This window comes from Plecotus auritus, assembly GCF_963455305.1.
Source record: "Plecotus auritus genome assembly, chromosome: 5".
Classification (NCBI taxonomy): Eukaryota; Metazoa; Chordata; class Mammalia; order Chiroptera; family Vespertilionidae; genus Plecotus; species Plecotus auritus.
Window position 1 is genome coordinate 89855538 of NC_137776.1, and position 20614 is coordinate 89876151.

At 56.1% G+C, this 20614-nt stretch overlaps 2 protein-coding genes across 6 annotated transcripts in view; one reads left to right on the forward strand and one right to left on the reverse strand.

The window, feature by feature from the left end:
• The first annotated feature begins 417 nt into the window (after positions 1 to 417).
• TMEM37 (transmembrane protein 37) lies at positions 418 to 6975 on the forward strand. 3 transcript variants are annotated; one of them, XM_080667838.1, is made up of 4 exons: positions 443 to 510; positions 5275 to 5598; positions 5709 to 5860; positions 6115 to 6973. In XM_080667838.1, exons 1-4 carry the CDS (start codon positions 490 to 492, stop codon positions 6248 to 6250), a joined length of 633 nt encoding a protein of 210 aa, XP_080523964.1. In that variant the 5' UTR covers positions 443 to 489; the 3' UTR covers positions 6251 to 6973. The 3 variants fall into 3 exon arrangements, 2 of the variants coding, with proteins under 2 accessions (XP_080523964.1, XP_080523965.1); XR_013960590.1 differs by having other exon boundaries at positions 418 to 510; positions 5275 to 6400; positions 6486 to 6967; XM_080667839.1 differs by having other exon boundaries at positions 5275 to 5860; positions 6115 to 6975.
• A 992-nt stretch (positions 6976 to 7967) lies between these two features.
• The window catches only part of SCTR (secretin receptor), a 95321-nt gene continuing 82674 nt past the window's right edge, over positions 7968 to 20614 (reverse strand). The window contains exons 9-14 of one of the 3 annotated variants that reach the window (XR_013960658.1): positions 18192 to 18261; positions 15838 to 15929; positions 14325 to 14451; positions 11227 to 11373; positions 9468 to 9509; positions 7968 to 8400 (exon numbers count right to left, since the gene is read on the reverse strand). Coding sequence is in view for 2 of the 3 variants with exons in the window: in XM_080669459.1 (XP_080525585.1) it covers positions 8230 to 8400; positions 9468 to 9509; positions 14325 to 14451; positions 15838 to 15929; positions 18192 to 18261 (502 nt within the window). In the remaining variant the exon portion in view is untranslated. The remainder of the gene's footprint in view (positions 8401 to 9467; positions 9510 to 11226; positions 11374 to 14324; positions 14452 to 15837; positions 15930 to 18191; positions 18262 to 20614) is intronic. The other 2 variants (XM_080669459.1, XM_080669460.1) reach the window with 2 other exon arrangements.

Here is a 20614-nt window from a genome sequence, read left to right on the forward strand (position 1 = left end):
TCGAGCCTCCCTACCTCCTCCTCCACACTTGGCGACCCAGGGCTGGAATCCAATCCCGGGGCACCCCCGCTGGCGCCTCAGGCCCTCGGACAGTCGGTCGGTACCGGAGACCTGGTCCCCAAGCTTCGGAAGCGAGGCAGCGACTCCCGGCCAACGTCAGCGGGTCAGCCCTCCCCCAGGGCCCCATCCTCCTCCCTGGGACCCGGGGGACATGCCCCTGCGGGCGGGGGCCTCGCACCTTCCCGGGAGCCCTCCCCTTGCTCCCCGGGGGCTCCTTCGGGCGCCCCGCTGGCTGCGTAAACCGAGCCGCGAGGACTGCGGCGGGCGGCCCGCCCCGGGTTCGCCGCTCCGCTTTGAAAGGTGCCTCCCTCCCCGCCCTCGGCCAGCCCCGCCCCGCGGCCTCCCCGCTCCGCCCCTGGAAGAGTTCCCAGGACCCGCGCGAGCGTCCGCGGCGAGCGGCTGGAGGGAGCGCGGCGGGGCCGGGGCAGCATGACCGCCATCGCGGTGCAGGTAGCCCGAGCCCGGCGCCGGGTGCCCGCCCAGGGGCGGGGTGTAAGGGGCTTAGCACCGCGCGCGAAGTCCGCCGGCGGCGCGGGCCGGGCCGGGGGCCGCGAGGGGGGCTGGGGGTGTCCGCCGCGCCGCCCCAGGCTGCCAGCTGGCGGGCTCGCGGACCGAAGTCGGGAAGCGCTGTCAGCTCCCCGGCTCTGCTTGCGCCCCGCCACCCCACGGGACTCCCCAACTTCTCTCTGCCTCTCGTTGGAGCCACCAGCGCGGTCGGTTAGGCTCAGCGGAGAGGTCCCTCCTTTTTAAAAAGGCGGTGTAGGGTGGACAGAATCCACTTGCAAAGTGAGGCTTGCCTCCCGTGAACCGAGGTGCGTCCCTGGGAAAGCCGACTTTCTTGGGTGGGGGCAAGACCGACCCCTCCCCCCACCACTGCGTCTGCGGTTCTGGGCCCGGGGAGGGACTCGCTGGGTGTGCGGACGCCTCAGAGCAAAGGGTCTGTGAGGGGAGCGGTCCGCATCCCGAAGTCTTGTTTTCTTCTTAGGGTGGTGCCTACGTGTGAGTAGCTGAGAACCCCCCCATTCCTGCCCTCTCTAGGGCGGGGGCCTCCCCCAGGGGAGTCAGCAGGTGGCGGGACCGCCACCCGCGCGCGATCTTTACGCGGAGACACCCCACCAACCCGCCTCACCCCCGCCCACGGGCTGTGTGGACATTAGAGGTTCCGGGACTTGGCAGCAAGTCTCAGGCCCCGCCACGCCGAGCAGGGTAGACACTGCTTCGCCCGTTTTACAGTGGCGGCAACTGCGATTTGGAGGTGAAGGAACCTGTCAGTGCGGCCGACTAAGCGACAGAATCGAGATTCAAACCAGGCTTCTTGGCTCCAAATCCCCCTCGCACTCCCCTCCTCGCCCGCACAGCGCCCCCAGAGGCAGCCCCAGCCGGGTCTAGCGGTCACAGCTGCTGGGGTGGGAAGCGAGGAGGGAGCGCGCTGCCGCTCCTCTTTGCTCCCGACGGAATCTGGATTCCTGAGCAGGAACCCCACTGGGACAGGCCCTGGGAAGTAGGGACAGGAGGGTGAGGCGGGTTGTGGTCTCTCCCCTCACGGAACTGACTGCCCATTCCGAGAGAGACTTGTAAACAAGGACTTAGAAGAGGTCGGGAAGTGAGTGCTAAATTAACTGGTGCAAAAGCTGAGGGCAGGATGGAGTGGTGGGATGGGGGTGGGGGGGTGCTTTGTGCGGTTAGGAAGAGGGTAGCAGGGAAAACCGGTGGGTAGTGAGGAAGAGGAGGGAAGAGCAGAGGCCCGCTGGGGGAGGGGAGCAGTGGGGAGTCAGGTGAAGGCCAGGGGCTCTCTGGGGTTGGATACAGGCTGCCCTGAGGGGGAGGGTGCTGCCTTGTATGACAATGGCCACTGCGGCTTAGGAGCTTAACCAAGGTTCCAGGAACTGCTCTGAGCACCTGGAGGGATGACTCATTTCAATCGCAACCACCACAGGAGGTAGCCACTGAGATCTCCCTTTAAAGGTGAGGAAAGAGAGAGGATCACTTGCCAGAGGTCAACACAGCTGAACAGCAGGCTGGCTGGCTTGTGGGGCTGCATGCCAGCCACTAGGGTGGCTCCAGCTGATGATGGTGGAGGCGGCCCGGGGTGGGGGTGGGGGGGGAGTTTGGAGGCTGTGTTGGGGATGTGGAGAATTAGTGAGCAGCCCAAAGTACCTGCTTGGGTGCAGATGGGGTCCTGGGTTATAAGATCTTGTCCTGGGACTCAAAGGCCCAGGAGTATCAAGGGACAAGAAATCATTCATTTGGGCTTACAGATGAATAAAGGGAAAGGTTTGCCCATTTTTATCCAAGAATGTCAAAGCTCTAAGAGATTAAAGTGACGCCCAAGGTCACACAGCTGGGGGCTGGCAGGTCAGGGGCAGAATTCCACTGCCCTCATCTCCTGTTACCCACTGGACCTGCACTGCCCATGCTGCCTCCAGGAGAGGATTCAGGCTCAGGGTCACTAGTGGAGATGCCAGAAGCCGGTGTGGTGCCAGGTGGTTAGGCATGAAGACTCCGTGTGCATTATTATTGTTACTGATGTTAATAGCTGATGAAGTGGGAGCTGCACCTGTGCCACGCACTTTTCTATACATGATCCCTTTAGACCTTAAGCGTTTTACTGGTGGAGGGAGAGTTGACTGCATGGTAGTGGGAGGGGAAGAATGAACTGACATCAGCTGTCTTCTCTTTCTGACCCTGGTGTCATAGCTGAGGGCTTAAAGTCCAGTCTGTGCTCAGGACAGGTGGGGCTGAGAGGGACAGGACGTGCCTGTTCCCCAGACAGCGTGATGTCTAGGGGCAGAAGGTTTCTGGGCCCCATGTTCTTGTGACTTGTTCTCTGCTCTGGGGCTCTCCCACCCGAGGACCTTATCAACCTCTAGGGCGTAACTTTGCCCGGTGGCTTTATGGCCACTGCTGTTCTGCAGGAGTCACCAGCTCCACTTGGTAGGTGAGAGGACAAGGGCCAAGGAAGTTAAGAAAGGCCCAAGGACAAGCACCTTTACTGGTTTGTAGACAGAGGTTTCAAAGTTCCGTTGGTTTGTTTCTTAGCAGCACAGCCAGTTTTTCTAATGCTTCCCAATACAGACTCCCGATTCCCACCGTCTCCAGCAGGTAACAGGGATCTGTTAGTTGGAGTGAGGAAGGGCCCAGAGGCAGCTTCCCCTACTCCCCTGCAACAGCACCTGGAAGCCCCTATCGGAAGCAGGGGGACACAGTTTGAGAACCACAGCCCAGACTCGTGCCTGGGTGCTCTTCGCTGCCCCAAGGCTGCCTTTGTCCTGACAGCTTGGGTCCCCCTCCGCACTCTCTAATCCTTTTCCTCGCCAGTACTATTGAGCCCCTAACACAAGGCCCTGCACTGGGAAGGCCACAGCTGGTGCTTTTGATCTCATCCCCTGCATGCTATCAGTTGTCTGGGCAGCTGTAACAGGCTTTATTGTGATTTAGGTGAGTGAGCTTGGGCAAGTCACCTGACCTCTGCATGACAGTTTCTTTCTTTGCATGGAGCTTCCTACTCTACCAACCTCACAGGTTTAAGAATAAAATAGGACCCTCCAAAGCAGGAGTGCAGAAAGCAAATGAGGTCCTTATTCATGTAACCCTGGGACTGAAATTAGCAGTAGCTCCTGCTCAACTCTGCAAGTTAGCAGCCAGCCTGATGATCTTCTAGGTCCCTAACCACAGGGCTGTGCCAGGAGCATGGCTTTGCTTTGTGTCCCTCGCTGAGAGGTGTGGCCTGGACTTGCCTCTGGAAACCTCCATTTGCACATGGTGCAGGGTGTCTCCACAGCCCTGTTCAGTTCCCCAGCATCAGCTGTCATGTGTGAGCTGTCTTGTTTTGCTTACCTCCCCAGTGGTGTGTAACCCGGGTTGCTTTGCCATACACTGGCTGGCAGGAGACTTGGGTTTAAAGGCAGGTTCAGGTGGAAGTGACAGTGGTTGCAAACTTGACCGTTCACTTATCCCATGGCTCTTCTTGCACACCCATTGGATGCACAGGTCAAGCGCTGTGCCAGGTACTGGGGACGTAGTAGTTTCTCATGGGAAGGTAGATAATATGTAATACAAGTCAGAAGGGAACGGATAACCTGTGATCAGAATGGTGGAGAAAACAGATGCCTGATGGGAAGTGATAGGAGGGGACCCGGTAGGCAGAAAAGACGTGTCTGACATTTTTAAAGAGCAGAGAAGAGGGGCAACCTGGAGCAGATCCTTTCAGGTGGAGGGGCCAATAGGTCTAAGGGAAGAAAGTTCTAGGCTTGGCCTAGGCCTGGAAGGAGAGCTGCTGTGCCTGAGTGAGGTGGCCAGGGGGGTCCACCAGGGAGGGAGACAGGGCGGATCTGCAGCGCTGTGGGCTGGGTAAGGAATGTACTCTGAAGTGTTTCTTTTGCTTCCTGGGCTGGTGGTTGGGAATGGCACCTGGGTGGTGTCTGAGGGCTGTGAGATAAGGGACACCTCACTGGATACCGGCTCAGCTTGTCAGACGAGGTTGAGGGGACACCTGTGCCGAAACCAGAGGTTAAAGAAGAGCCTCAGTGGCTCCACACTCCCTCACCCCACCCTCCAAGAAGCTGCCAGAACAGAAAGTCTGGTTGGCAAGTCCTGGGAGGGGCCGAGCAAGACTGAAGGGCAAGGTGCAAACATCACTGTCAGTACTGCGGACACAAGTTAATAGAACGGAGGCCGGGGCGGAATGTGGAAAGTGCAGAACCGGCTGGGTGGGGGTTAGGAGGAAACTGGACCTGTACTGGGGAAGTCCTGGTGAGAGAGGAAACTTGTTCCAGTGATTTTACAACACTCAGCCTTCCAGGCAGTTTTCTTGTTTTGCTTATAAACCCAGGCCAGCTGCAAGCTCAAGGTCACACTAGCCAGGCCAGACAGGTTTTCCAAATTCAGAAGGGACTAGGATTCGCCAGCCAATAGAATTTGGATTTCTTCCTCATGAAGATCATTGAAGAAATGTCAGGGAACCTTTCGAGCCTGGAAAATAACATGACAATGTGTATAGTTCTCAAATGGAGAACAGGAAACAGGTAGAAGGGGGAAAGGTCCCCCAAGAAGGAGGAGCTGGGGAGGAAGCTGAGTAAGGGCCATATTCGAGGCTTCGTGGGAGACGGAGCAGAAGTCATGGCTGTGGGAAGTGGAGGCATGTTCAGGGTCTTCCCTGCACTGGGAAAGGGTGGCAGGGCCCTCCCTGACAGGCCACCTCTGTGTATCTTCCAGGCCCAGAGGCTGCTGGGCCAATGGAGGCCCCACCGGTCCTTCTTTGAATCCTTCATCCGGACCCTCATTATCGTGTGCACTGCGCTGGCCATGGTCCTCTCCTCTATCTCCATCTGTGACGGTCACTGGCTCCTGGCTGAGGGCCGCCTCTTTGGGCTATGGCACTTCTGCACCATCTCCAACCAGACTGGGCCACACTGCCTCAGAGACCTGAGTCAGGCCCACGTGCCAGGGCTGGCTGTGGGCATGGTCCTGGCCCGCAGCATGGGCGCCTTGGCCGTGGTAGCCGCCATTTTTGGCCTGGAGCTCCTTATGGTGTCTCAGGTGTGTGAGGACCTCCACTCACGGCGCAAGTGGGCCCTGGGCTGCGTCCTCCTCCTCGTTTCGTTTGTCCTCTCCTCCGCAGGGCTCCTGAGCTTTGTGATCCTCCTCAGGAACCAGGTCACGCTCACCGGCTTCACCCTGATGTTCTGGTGCCAGTTCACTGCCTCCTTCCTCCTCTTCTTGAACGCCATGAGTGGCCTCCATGTCAACAGCATCTGCCAGCCCTGGGGCCAGCTGAGGGAGTATTAGGCCCTCCTCCAAGGTCATCAGGTTCTACAAGAAAGTGGTCAAGATGTGACCTCTGGTGGTGGTAGGGGTGGGACAATGACCTTGGAACTGCTGCCTCTTACCCAATAACCTTTGGGTGGTCAGCCAGAAATGGACCAGGGCCCTGTGCCCAGGGCCAGAGGCCAGGAGTGTGCCTCCATGCCACCAACTGTACAAGTGTAGCCAAGTTATTAGGATGTAGATTTTAGAATCCATTTTAAAATCCTTTTCTTGAATCCTTCTTCCCAGGATGGGAATAGATTTGGAAGCAGCTCTGGTAACTGGTGCCTGGGCTGGCTGCGCAGCCAAGTGCTGTTCACACCTGCTTCCTGGCTCTGTGCTGGGAGACCAGCTGGAGGGTCCCTGGGGTCTCTGCGGTGGCTAAGAGTGGATCGTCTTCCAGCTAAGGGTGTCCAGCCGGAGCCTAGGACTTCCTTCCACCAACTCAGGGGACCTCGGGGCACGCCCCTCTGCTTTAATTTTGGTCATGCCAGGGAGGCAGAATGCAGGATCCCCTCAGGATTTCTTGCACCTGGTAGTTTTTCAAACCATTTTACTTGATTCGACCCCTGCCCTTTGGGGAACTCTATAATCCCTGCATAACCCCCCGCTTTCAGCAGCTGGCTGTCTCCTCTGGGGGCTCTGCCTGTGGGATTCCTGCCTGACCTCTTTGGGAAGAGTTTTGGAGCAAGCCTTCCAGAAAAGTCCACCTGACTTCTAATGCGCATCACTCCCTGAGGCGAGTGTGCATGCCCATCTTTGGTGAGGATCAGGCAGCCTGAGGTGTACCATCTCTGATCCAGACGGTTAAACTCCTGAAGATGCACGCAGGTGAAGGGAACCAGGAACCAGTGAAGATTTCCATCCTCACCAGCAGATCAGTGTCTGGGGCATTAAATGGCCCCCTTTCCAGTGCCTTTGTGCCCTCAGCCCACTTCACTCCACCGTAGCCCTCCCGCTCCCCTACCTAATGAAGTCTGGCCTGCCCTGGCTCATTCTGGCTGCCACTGGGTGTATGAGCTTTTGTTCACTCAGTTCCCCTTCCTGGGCTGGGCTGGGTGCTTGTACCTACCTCTTGTGTTTTTTAAAAACTTTTATTCTGAAATGCACAGTCTGTGGAGATGGCTTGAGAAAGGTGTGGACCAATTGGTAATTGGAGGGCAGAGCTCATCAACCATATAGGCTGGGTTCTTAGCCCTGGAGGTGGGCACCTGGCCTTTTACCAGGAGCAGTCTTCAAGGGGCAAAGGGTGACCTTGTCTCTGCAGAGGTGCAAAGGTGGGGGGCCAGGGCCCAGAGAGGGATAGCACTCACCCAGGGCCACCCAAAGCCGGGACTAGAGCTGAACCACTCACCAGCAAGATGCTCTTTCCTCTACACTGGGGGGAGAGGTCTCCACGCTGTCCAGATGCATGGGCCAGAGAGCACTGGTAGTTTTTGAATTGTAAAAGGATTTAAGTATTGAGTGCTCTTTAATCCTCACAAGGCTGGTGGGGAGGGAGTGTTGGTATTCAAGGGAACTGAGATCCAGAGAGGAAAGGGTGAGACTGAAATCCCCAATGGGAGGGGGACACAGGCCCTGGTAAAGGAGTCAGCCTTACAGCATGGGGATTTGAGACCTAAAGCCCTGGACTGGACTTCTGCCCCCTCCTGGCCTAGTATGGGCAAGTCACAGGGCCTGGGTGAACCTGCTTCTCTTCTATCAAATGGTATAATGCCCCATTTCCTGCTCTGCCTGCCTTGGGAGCCCAGGATAACTGACTGGCAGGGCAGTAAGGCAGAGGGATGCCTCAGACCATGTGAGGGCTACTAAGGGGGAGCTGGGTCCTGGGGCTCTCCTGGCCTCCACTGGGACTTAATCAGGTTAATCCAGCAGTCATCTTGAAGGCTCTAGAATGAGAGCTCCTGGACAGGTGAGGGGCAAGGAGAGTCCACCTGGGGCCAAGGACCTTGATGTCTCATGTTTCCGGAGCTTCTAAGTTTGTCCCTGAAAACGAGCTGGGGACCAGGGAAGCCCCTCCTCCAGGAAGGGGTAGGGAGTGGACCAGAGCATCCTCCTTCACCTGTCTCAAGAACAAAAAGACTGACACACACACACCAAATCTCCCCTCAGTTCCCATTTATTTTCCTGCTCCCTTCTCAGACCCCTGAGCTGCTCTTCCCCCTCTCCCTGTCCCATGCTGCCCAAGTTCCTTGTGTGGAGTTCCGAGGGACTCTCACCCTCCAACCCAAGGCCTGGAGAAGAGGCCACTGTCACAGGAGAAAGCATATGCTGCCTGGGGGGCGATGGACTGTCCCAAAGCATTGCCCTGCTCTCTCAGGACCCAGCTTGACCTGTGTCCATGGGTGGCCCTGCTCCGACCTCTCAGATGACGCTGGCCCTGCAGGTGCCCCGGCTCGGCTCCGAGGGGCTGGCCTTGGTGCCGTGGGTGAGGCTGCTGGTGCCAATGCTGGAGGAGTTGCTGAGGGCCATGGGGTGCAGTGGAAGCTCACGCAGGTGCCACTGCCGCCACTTCTTCTGAACCTCCAGCTGCACCTGTCCCGGAGACCAGCCATCAGCCCAGGAGGGAACGCAAGAAGGGCCCGGGGCCCAGAGTCCTGCTCACCCCCTGGGGCCTCTGCACGGTCCTGCCACTCCTGCCCAGTAGTCATGCCTCCCCACCTCCTGCAGGCCACTCGGATTGACCAACTCCAACCCCGATGTCCAGGGGGTACTAAGGGCCCTTCCCTGGGCGCGATCACCTGCCATCTCACTACAAATGTCCTGAAGGGCTTTTCGTTGTCACACTAGCTCCAGAACACCAACATCCACATCATCCCATGGGACAGCAGGACACGTTCCCAGGAAGCCACCCCAGCTCAGAGCTCATCTGAGGGCCAGAGAGCTGCTCTGGACATAAATGACCCCGGCTGTAACAGCCAGACCTTGGAGGCTGGGCTTGATGGCTCATTCTGGGGAAACATCAGAAGTTACCCCCATTAGTGTGTGACAAAGCAGACAGATGGCCAGCAGTCACAGAAAGGCCTTACTTATGTGCAATGCCGTGTTCACTAGTGATTACACAGCTTCTGTGGGCCAGGAACCTCATGTCCTGACCCAAATGCTGGGTAAGGGCACAGGCCTTAAGCTAAGCGATTAGGCCCGAAGGAGTCAATGGCCATCTGGGAGCCTTTGAGTTGGCAGAAGTATCATTTGAGTTACTCATTTTACAGATGGGAAGACTGAGGCCCAGAGTGGGGCAGTGACAGATCACTGTCCAGCCAGGAGCCCGGCTTCCGGGGGGCAGTGCCTGTACTCTCCTTCATTTCCTGACTTTCCCAGGATAAGCATCAGCTGTAGTGCTTGTTAAAAGCATCCCAGGCTCCAACCCAGGCCATTTTTGCTTATTGGAAACTGGGGGTAGGGCCCAGCAATTGTTTACCAAGCCTTCCAGGTGATTCTGTTGCTCCCATAAAGTGACTCAGACTCTGTGAAGACAGGCCCAAGTCCAGACACCCCGGCCCACCCTGCCCACACCCCACCACCCTTCCCAGGCAGCTCGCTCTGACCTAGAATCCAGTGACTGGGAGCCCCTCCAGGCGCTAGGCAGCCCAAGCACTCACCTCCCCGTTGAGGAAGCAGTAGAGGACGGCCACCACCAGGCCCTGCGGAGGGACAGAGCAGCAGGGTTAGCGCAGGTGCTCAGCACTAGCCTCCCTCTGACCTCTTCCTCAGCTCTTTCATCACCAGCCCAGGCTCCCCTCTTTCCCCCCTGCAGAGAGTGTTCCAGAACCTTCTCACACCCCTCACCTCAGGAGGCATGGGCTGCCTCCTCTGTCTGTGTTGCATCACCAGCGCAGACAGCTCCTTGAGCAAGGACAGGGTTCCTTTCACTCGTTGTCCCCAGTGTCTAGCGTAGACCTTGCACATGTAGTGTCAGTAACACTGAAGTAAGGGCTCTAACAGGGCCAGTCACCTGATTAGTCAGGTGGGCCACCTGGGAGAAGCAGGGGGTAGTGGCACCTGGAGGAGGGCTTGGGGCCATCCATGTGACACCCTGGGCCCTAAGTGGGCTCAAGTTCAAGACAAGCTGGGCCTTCCCACCGGAACCGCCATCTTCCCGTAATTCGCCTAATGACTAACACAAAGGGAAAGAGAGGCCCTGCTACATGTTCTCTTAGAAAACACTAAGTTGCTCTTTGGGCCACATACGTGCGAATCTACGAGAAAGGCGATGTTGCTGCCTTCAAGGGCACTGCTCAAAAAGGATGCCCCACAAATGTTCCCAGGGCAAACGGAAGGGTTGCAATGTCACCCAGCAAGTGTGAGCAATGCAAACACACAAGGGCAAGATTCTTGCCAAGAGAATGAAAATAGGAGTTGAGCATGTCAAGCCTCTAAGAGGCGAGAGAGCTTCCTGAAATGTAAAGGAGAATGTTCAGAAAAAGAAGGAAGCCAAACAGAAAGGTACCTGGGCTCAACTGAAGTAGCTGCTCCGCCCAGAGCAGCTCCCTGTGAGAACCAGCTCAACGGAGCCTGGGCCGCGGGAGCCCACTCCCTCGGAGCTCATGGCATGACAGGTGTAAAGAAACAAAAGACCTTTGTTCTGTTCAAAATGTTGTTTTCAATTGAGTAGAAGAGTGGTGTCCCCTCCCCCAAAGAAATACTTAAAGGAAAAAAAGATAAGCTGGAGATGTTTAAACATGGCCAACTATTCAAACTGAAAAATAAATGTGCCGATGTGTGGTCAGAATAAGCCTGTGTGCACGTCCTGGTCAGCCAGCCGTGGGCGTGACCTCCCTGCTAACGGACAGGTGAATGCATCTCCTGGGGTAGGGGCCTCCGGGCCACATCCGATTTGTGGTGGGGGCCTGTGCCTCCCGCTATCAGGAGCTCCTGTTTGCCCACTGGTGTCCCCTGGGATCGGGGCATGGAGCTCTGCCAGGGCAGGGATGACAGCCTGGGATGCAGGAGTTGAGCCTAATAGGTGTGCGTAGAACCATGAGCCATGAGCAAGGTCTCTGCAGTGCAAATTCCCTGCTCACCTCCTCAGGGACCCACCTGGGGCCACCCTGCTCTTCCTTACATTACAGGCCCTGCCCGAGGCCTAGGTGTCACAGCTCTGACCTCAGTGGCCCAAGCCCTTATCCCTAATTCCATTGAGGCCTGCCCTTAGCTACTTACTACATTGGAAAGGACCCCAAAGAGCAACAAACCAGCCCTTCTATAGTGGGCTTAATCCCACGATAGCTCTGGGGTGTTGGCATTTAACAAGGCTTAGTGACAAAACTAAGAGGACTTTCTTTAGATTTTTAGACATCAATGACTGCTGCCTAGAATGGGGACAACTTGGTGGGGGGCGGGGAGGTGGCAAACACTTACCCAAAGCAGAAATTTTGCTGCACATTAGAACACCTGGGAGCTCTGCTCAGCTTTTACTCTGCGCCCCAAATCTGAATGTCTGGGGGTGGGGCATCCGCAGCTTTGAACACTCCCCAGGTGGTTGGGATGGGCATCACTTAGGAACCACTGCCAGAGGACATGAAGGGCTGGCTGAGATAAAGCAGCTTTGAGCACAGCTTGGCCTGTACAACTGTGGGCTTCTGGGTGCCAGGTGCTTCATTTAATCTTTGCCAAAGCTCCTAGGTCCTAGGAGGTGGGTGGGAGGATCCCCTTCACAGGTGAGTGACCTGAGCCTCGGGGGTTCAGGCAGGATGAGATCTGTGTGTGCTTGGCCCGGAGGGGGCGGTCAGGCTGGAGTTGAGGCCACTACCCACCTCACTGGGCCCAGGGTTGCCTGGCCTCACCTCTCTGGGCCCCAAAGATCCTGGGACACATTTTCACAGGTGAGGGCAGGAGCCCTGGGCCAGGGAAAGTTAGATGTGCTCCAGGTACAGATAAGGCAGGCCTTACACAGCCAGCCACTGTGGGAAATTCTGCAGTCATTCAAAATGGAGTCTTTAAAGACTTTTAATGAAATGGGGAATTGTTCATGATGGGCCTGATAGAGAATTAAGCAAACAAACAGGATGCAAAAACACAGCTTGAGCCCAATTACACGTGCCTGGGGGTACACCTGTGTGTGTCTTCCTGCACAGAAAACACACCGAGAAGCACCCACATCTCAAGAGGTCATTTCTGGGTTCTGAGCTTATGAATGAATTTTTCTCATTCAACTTTTCCTTACCTTCCAATTTCCTTCAATAAACAAGTATTATTTCTACAATTAGAGAGAGTGAATAAACTTTGGTTTTTAAAAACATTGACAGAGGTAATAGTATTGTGGTCCTGTGTGTGTTCTTTAAGTCCATCTTTTAGAAAAACATACTAAAATAATTACATTTGAAATAAAATGATGTCTTGGATTTGCTTAAAATGCTGGGGGTGGGTGGAAGGAGTGGATGGTGCTGGGGATGAAATGGGATATGCCACTGGCAATGGCCATGTGGGGTTCACTAGTCTCTTCACTTTTGTATACATAGGGGAGAAATTTTCCATAATACAAATTTAAAAAATATATGTTCTATATAATATAAATGTGTAATGCATGATACAATGATATATGTTTGTATACAAACAAAGGTTCTTTTAAAAACCCACTCAAGATCCTTTTTCTTTGTAAGCATTTCAATGGGAACGCAGGAAAGTGCTCTTGGTTTTCTCTGGACAAGTCATTTCCTAGAGAAGAGCCTTTTCCTGGGTGTCCACAGCCCCAATGACAAGCCCCAGTGCCAAAGGGCAGGGAGTCCCCGACCACGCAGGGGGCCACCTGGGTCCGTGCTCTCAGAGAGGCCACTACCCCTCCCAGCTGGGTCAGGCCTTCCATCTGCCTGGACCTGGAACCCTCCATCTGCTAAATGGGCCTCCCGTACATTCCAAGAACAGTGGGCTCAACGCTTCTGGCCTAGAGAAAAAGAATCCTGGGTTTCAAGAAGCTGGGTTCCCTGGATGGCCTGCGTGCTGCTGGGAGCTCTGGGCAGAAGGGAGGCTCAGGGGTGGGCAGATGGGACAGCCCTGCGGGGGTGGGGGGGCTGAGGGCGTGGTTTAGGGCAAGACTTGACTCCACTCAATTATGTGTTCCCAGTGATGTGTCCTCCTGAACCTGAGAGTGACGAAAGGATGGCCCTGAACAGAACAGAAGGAGGCTCGGGGCAGTAGGCCCACCCTGAACAGAACCTGGGAGTGAGGAGGCTCTGGGCACTAGGCCCACCCTGAACAGAACCTGGGAGTGAGGAGGCTCTGGGCAGTAGGCCCACCCTGAACAGAACCTGGGAGTGAGGAGGCTCTGGGCACTAGGCCCACCCTGAACAGAACCTGGGAGTGAGGAGGCTCTGAGCCCCTCGTCGGGCCCTGGCCGGCCCGGGGAAGAGGACGGAGGCCTGATGGACCCTGCTGGGAACAGGCTGGCTTCTTAGGAAAACCCACGGGGAAAAATTCCTCTCAGGCCCCAAAGCCTAAAATCCAGAGGCCTTTCTAGGGCACTAGCTTGTTTTCATCTGTGGATACTGTAAATCTTGAAACAAATTGTGTTTCTGTCTTGGCTTTGGCTACTGGGAAGCTCCAGACCGAGTTTCTGATCCATCTGTCCCGCCTTTACAGGACTTAATGGAATTTGCTTCTGTATGAACTCTTTTGGCTTGATTTTCTTTTTTCACTGACCCCTCATGACAGTGCCCTCTGCATGTTTTCCCTGAAAGCTACACCACATTGTTTGTGGAAGGATACAACTGTGAGCAGATAAGCAAGTGACCTATGAAACGGGGGAGCCCCTGCTCCCAAACATGGTTACTACTTTTTTTAACCTCACAACGTATGTTGAATTAGTAGGTAGGCAATTCCTCCCTTCATTTTTTCCCCTTTTAAGTTGGTTTTTATTTTTAATAAGTTGTGTATGCTCATGGTTTCAGAGTCAAATGATTCTAGTCACACAAAACAGCAGCCTCCTCCCCCATTTCCTGTTCCTCAGAGGCAACTGCTGGAACTCTTAACTGATTCTCAATAATATGCTGATGCTGCTACTTCTGGTTTCTCAGTTTGGGGCATTTTATGGACTTCCCAATATGAATATGAGGATATTATTCTTTCAAACACCCTCCTGCAATGCTCATCTTCCTGCCCCACTTTTTGATGGCTCAGCCAAAGCGCTCGGGGCTCACATTACTGACTGTGTGGAGGCTGAAAGCTGCACAATATTGCGTGTTAGGGTTATTTTTCCCTTTTGTTTCCTGGAATCGGTCTCTCTCCTTAGTCTTACCTCCCACCCCCACTTGACCGATGGGGACTTGGGTCCTCTCAGGGTCACACAGCACAGTGAGGTCCTGCATCTGCTTTTCTTGGGTCTCTGCCACGAGGCACTCACCTTCCCAAACCGCACCGCTCAGCCCTTTCGGAAGGCCGGGCTCGCAGGCTAGGCCTGCATGCTGCTCTCAGGAAACAGGGAACTACTCTTTTCACCTGAAAGTCACAGGCCTGAAACTTACCTGGAATGAGCCCAGGGCCAGTTCAAAAAACAGCTGGATCTCCATGGCATCATCTGGCGAGAAGGCGAAGATGATATAGTGGGCGCCGAAGAGAGGGATCAGCAGGAGGGTGGACTTGGCCAGACGCCTGCGGACGCAGGGACACGCTGCAGTCTCTGTCCCTCACCCGCCCGTGGGCGCCCGGCTCCACACACCCCATCTCGCCTTTTGCAGGAGGCATAGCAGCAGTGTTCCCAAACTTTTTTGTTTTTACTTTTTATTTTGGAAAAATTTCAACTCTCATGTACCCATCACTGAGACACAACACTTAGCAACCCAGGGCCAGTCCCAAAACTTCCTGACCAGGCATCCCACCAGTAAAAAAATCAGAACATGGACCCACTCAAATAACTATTTACTCATAATGATGTGCATATGACTGCCACTCTAGGCCTAATATAGTATCAGCAAGGCCAGCATTCATATTTGTTTGATAATAAGGAGAAGTTCTTTCATTTGCTTCCCAGATTAGATAATTTAGCAAATAAAAATACAGGATGCCCAGTTTAATTTGAATTTCAAATAAACAATGGATTTTGGGGGAATGTAAGTACTAAAAATACTATTTGTTGTTTATCCAAACTTCAAATTGAACTGAGTAGCCTGGATTTATCTGGCAGTTTTATCCTGAATGCCCAGCTCCACCCTACTTTGGAGCCCACTGACCTGAGAACATCCTAAGGAATCTGTCACCAAGCAATCTGGGCTGCTGCTAGCTTCTTAACACTGTGAACACGGCAGAGAAAGTCTCTGGGAGACACTGTTTTGCCTTTAATATCTGTGATGGGTTGAATTGCGTCCCTGCCCAAATTCACAAGTTCAAGCTCTAACCTGCAGGATCTCAGAATGTGACGATATTATTTTCAAATAGGGTCTATAAGAGGTGATTAAGTTGAGGTCATTACTGTGGGGCTTATGTGAGCACAGGAAAAAAGGCCATATGAGGACACAGCTAGAAGACAGCTATCTACAAGACAAGGAGAGAGGCCTCCATTGAAATCAAATCTGCCGACACCTTCATCTTGGACTTCCAGCCTCCACAACTGTGAGAACTTTAATATCCCTTGTTCAAAATTCTGTGAAATTTTACGGCAGCCCTAGCAAACTAATACAGCATCTCTCTTTAACATCTCAACGATTTTAAAGTATTCTTGGATTACACATCTTAAAAATCTGATGGAAGTTGAGGTCACTCTCCCTGAAAAATACACCTACCTGGCCTTTTCCCAAGGGTGAAATCCCTGACTCCTGGGTCCTGCTGGGATTTCCTATCTCCTCACCCCCAGTGCAGTACCTCTGGCTTCACAACAGACCCGTTCCCCTGCCCCCATTTATACTATAAACTTTCTGGAACTAGGTCACGCTTTTCCCTTCTCCCCCGTGTTCAGTGGTGCCTAGCACCAGTTGGGTGAACAGTAGGTGCTCAGTAAATGTGTGCTGACTGAGCATGCCTAAGATTTTGCCCTCCACTCACTTATAATGGTTTACTTCATTTCCTCTTGTTTCTTGGGTTCTCAGTTTTCTCATCAGGATTCTTAGAATGTTTAAAAAAAGTATGAAGTTAATCTGTAAAACACAAGACAGAGGGGTGTTAAAGATGATGTGCATCCCCATCACCTCTCCTAGCCCTGCCCCTGGAACTGAAGGCAGAGAAGGCACTGCAGACCACACCTAGGATCCCCCCAGGATGACACATCACTGCTCCCCTCTACCCCCACCTTGTCCTGGTGAAACGCTGTGTGGAGCCGTGGAGGCCCAGCACTCCTGCCCAGTGCTGCAGGAGTCTAAGGTGCTCACCGCCAGAACATTATGAAGTTGCCCACGTGGTGGCACCCCTCCTCCCCTCTCAGCACCAGCTCCAGCACCATTTCCAGAAGCAGAGATGAGGGGGCTCACCCAGCAAGGCACCCTCTTTTTCATACAAATAGCCTGGGGCCTGGGGACACTTGCCAAAATACACAGGACTAGCGGCCTGTCTAGGACTTCCCGCCCAGCACTGCTGCTTTGGGGCACTGTTTCTCAGATTGTTATGCATCTTGCTCTGAGCTGGCTGTGCGTGGGGTGACCTGAAGAAGGCTATCAATTTCATTTGATTGTCTTAGAGTTGTATTTAATTTAATAGGGAGCACTTGTAGGCAAAAGAAACAAAATCTTAGGATCCCCAGAATGAGATGTAAATAATGTAATTCTAGGCTGCGTGACAGGCTGGTAGGGAGATATTTTGCATATGGAGTACCCATACCACATCCCTCAACCACGACAGACCACTGTCCTGTGAAGTCAGCCTGGACACTGGGGCTGGTCGTCCCTCAGCTGGAGTCCACCGGACGGGGCTGTCAGAGTCACAGAGTCACAGAAAGAAAACCGCTTGACTGAGTGAGGAAACCTCCTGGGGGAGTACTATGCAGCCGTGGCCACTGGTTGGTCAAATAACTTCAAAGGACATGGGAGAGCTCACATCTACTGCTAAGTGATACGGCAAACAAATGAGGCCACAAAACCTTACGCAGCATTTGGGGTGGGGGGAGGATGTGTCCTCAAAGAAAAGGTAGGAAGGAGCCCTGGTTAGTTAGCTCAGTTGGTTAGAAAGTTGTCCTGATACCCCAAGGTTATGGGTTCAATCCCTGGTCAGGGCACTTACAAGAAACCAATGAATGCATCAATAAATGGGACAGCCCTAGCCGGTTTGGCTTAGTGGATAGAGCATCGGCCTGCAGACTGAAGGGTCCTGGGTTCAATTCCGGTCAAGGGCACATGCCCTGGTTGTGGGCTCGAGCCCCAGTAGGGGGTGTGCAGGAGGCAGTCAATCAATGATTCTCTCTCATCATTGATGTTTCTCTCTCCCTCTTCCTTCCTCTCTGAAATCAATAAAAATATATTTTAAAAAATAAGTGGGACAACAAATTGATGGCTCTGTCTCTCTCTCTTCCTCTCAAAAAACAATCAATAAATAAAAATGTCAAAACAGACAAGGAAAAGCATGTGTATTCATAATGTGTATCTAGATGCTAAATGGGTGATTTTATTCCCTTTTTAAAAATATATTTTGTGTCTTCCTATTTTTTTTAATACAAATTCTATCATTTTCCAAAAAAAGAGAAGAAAGTCATGGGATGGCCACCTCCTCCCACTCTCCCCGGAGGTCGCCCAGTAGCCGGTGGAAGAGGAGAGGCTCCTGCCATGTCCTTCGCCCTCTCCCCGCTCCAGCGAGGCCACGGGAGGCACTTTCTATCAACTGGTCCTGCTGCCTTGGCCTCCCTCTGAGCCCTGTGCTCAGCGGAGGGGCTGATTCAGTCCACAAGACAACCCCACTGCATCCCCCCATGAATTCCTTCCTCCGTCCCTCATTCCTGTCCATACCCATAGGCCCAGCAGAAGCACCTGAGAGTTAAGATGAGTGCCCAGGACCACAGCCTCCCCAGCCACAACCCGCCCCTCCCTCCATGACCCCAGCTTAGTGATTCTTCCCAGTTTAACAGGAGGAGGCTTCCAATGACCAAGACCCCAAGAGCTGAGGCAGTGAAGGTGGCATTGAGGCCACCGCGAAGCCAGCCAATTGAGGGCAAGGAGCTCTGCTCACCACGTCTCGGCGCAAACACACGGGGAAGATGAGTCATAGAAGCTCTTGCGCCTCTGCCTGTCCCTGGCCCCACTGCCCTCACCACTCTCTAGGGTGGGACTTCCAGCCGCCCTGCTGCAAGCCAACCTCTGGCAGCTCTGAGCTTTATTCCTCTGGCACCTGGTGGGAGGGGCTAGCCCTGTCCCTACAGGCCAGCCACTGTTCATCTCTCTTCCTGAAGCCCAGCACAGGGGAGGAGGGCCACTCACCAGGATGGAGAGGATCACAGGTCCTCGGATGATCCACCAGACAGACGCGTTGGCGTTGATGTCCCAGCACCTACGAGGCACAGCCAGGCATCGCTAGGAGTGAGGAGCTGGGCTGACCAGAAAAGACTCATTCCCGAGGTGCCCTTCCTGTGAAGGACCCATACTCCTGGTTCTGCCCCTGTGGCTGGGTGCTCAGCACGCAGAACCGGCCCTCTCCTGCTGCCTCTCCTGCTGCCCCTCTCCTGCTGCCCCTCCTGCTGCCTCTCCTGCTGCCCCTCTCCTGCTGCCCCTCCTGCCCCTCTCCTGCTGCCCCTCTCCTGCTGCCTCTCCTGCTGCCCCTCTCCTGCTGCCTCTCCTGCTGCCCCTCCTGCTGCCTCTCCTGCCCCTCTCCTGCTGCCTCCCCTGCTGCCCCTCCTGCTGCCTCTCCTGCTGCCTCTCCTGCTGCCTCTCCTGCCCCTCCTGCTGCCCCTCCTGCTGCCTCTCCTGCTGCCCCTCTCCTGCCCCTCCTGCTGCCCCTCTCCTGCTGCCCCTCCTGCTGCCTCTCCTGCTGCCTCTCCTGCTGCCCCTCCTGCTGCCTCTCCTGCTGCCCCTCCTGCTGCCTCTCCTGCTGCCCCTCCTGCTGCCTCTCCTGCTGCCCCTCTCCTGCCCCTCCTGCTGCCCCTCCTGCTGCCTCTCCTGCTGCCCCTCCTGCTGCCTCTCCTGCTGCCCCTCTCCTGCCCCTCCTGCTGCCCCTCCTGCTGCCTCTCCTGCTGCCTCTCCTGCTGCCCCTCCTGCTGCCTCTCCTGCTGCCCCTCCTGCTGCCTCTCCTGCTGCCCCTCTCCTGCCCCTCCTGCCCCTCTCCTGCCCCTCCTGCCCCTCCTGCCCCTCTCCTGCCCCTCCTGCCCCTCCTGCTGCCCCTCTCCTGCTGCCCCTCCTGCCCCTCTCCTGCTGCCCCTCTCCTGCTGCCCCTCTCCTGCCCCTCCTGCCCCTCTCCTGCCCCTCCTGCCCCTCTCCTGCCCCTCCTGCCCCTCCTGCTGCCCCTCCTGCCCCTCTCCTGCTGCCCCTCTCCTGCTGCCTCTCCTGCTGCCTCTCCTGCTGCCCCTCCTGCTGCCTCTCCTGCTGCCCCTCCTGCTGCCCCTCCTGCTGCCTCTCCTGCTGCCCCTCTCCTGCCCCTCCTGCTGCCTCTCCTGCTGCCCCTCTCCTGCCCCTCCTGCTGCCCCTCTCCTGCTGCCCCTCCTGCTGCCTCTCCTGCTGCCCCTCCTGCTGCCTCTCCTGCTGCCCCTCTCCTGCCCCTCCTGCCCCTCCTGCCCCTCTCCTGCCCCTCCTGCCCCTCCTGCTGCCCCTCTCCTGCTGCCCCTCCTGCCCCTCTCCTGCTGCCCCTCCTGCTGCCTCTCCTGCTGCCCCTCTCCTGCCCCTCCTGCTGCCCCTCTCCTGCTGCCCCTCCTGCTGCCTCTCCTGCTGCCTCTCCTGCTGCCCCTCCTGCTGCCTCTCCTGCTGCCCCTCTCCTGCCCCTCCTGCCCCTCTCCTGCCCCTCCTGCCCCTCCTGCCCCTCTCCTGCCCCTCCTGCCCCTCTCCTGCTGCCCCTCTCCTGCCCCTCCTGCCCCTCTCCTGCTGCCCCTCTCCTGCTGCCCCTCCTGCTGCCTCTCCTGCTGCCCCTCTCCTGCCCCTCCTGCCCCTCTCCTGCTGCCCCTCCTGCCCCTCTCCTGCTGCCCCTCCTGCTGCCTCTCCTGCTGCCCCTCTCCTGCCCCTCCTGCCCCTCTCCTGCTGCCCCTCCTGCTGCCTCTCCTGCTGCCCCTCTCCTGCCCCTCCTGCCCCTCTCCTGCTGCCCCTCTCCTGCTGCCCCTCCTGCTGCCTCTCCTGCTGCCCCTCCTGCCCCTCTCCTGCTGCCCCTCTCCTGCCCCTCCTGCCCCTCTCCTGCTGCCCCTCTCCTGCTGCCCCTCCTGCTGCCTCTCCTGCTGCCCCTCTCCTGCCCCTCCTGCCCCTCTCCTGCTGCCCCTCCTGCCCCTCTCCTGCTGCCCCTCCTGCTGCCTCTCCTGCTGCCCCTCTCCTGCCCCTCCTGCCCCTCTCCTGCTGCCCCTCCTGCCCCTCTCCTGCTGCCTCTCCTGCTGCCCCTCTCCTGCCCCTCCTGCTGCCTCTCCTGCTGCCCCTCCTGCCCCTCTCCTGCCCCTCCTGCTGCCTCTCCTGCTGCCCCTCCTGCCCCTCTCCTGCTCCCCCTCCTGCCCCTCCTGCTGCCCCTCTCCTGCTGTCCCTCTCCTGCTGCTTCTCTCCTGCTGCCCCTCCTGCCCCTCTCCTGCCCCTCTCCTGCTGCCCCTCTCCTGCTGCTTCTCTCCTGCTGCCCCTCCTGCTCCCTCTCCTGCTCCTCCTGCTGCCTGGGAGCACTGCTGGGGCTGAGGCATTAGTACCCTGTCTCCATGCATGCCCGGTCAGCATCTGGGGGAGCAAAC

Coding starts and splice junctions, on each gene's coding strand:
- TMEM37 (XM_080667838.1), top strand. CDS start 490: ATGACCGCCATCGCGGTGCAG. Junction 511..5,274: donor TGACCGCCATCGCGGTGCAG/GTAGCCCGAGCC, acceptor TGTATCTTCCAG/GCCCAGAGGCTGCTGGGCCA. Junction 5,599..5,708: donor AGCTCCTTATGGTGTCTCAG/GTGTGTGAGGAC, acceptor GATCCTCCTCAG/GAACCAGGTCACGCTCACCG.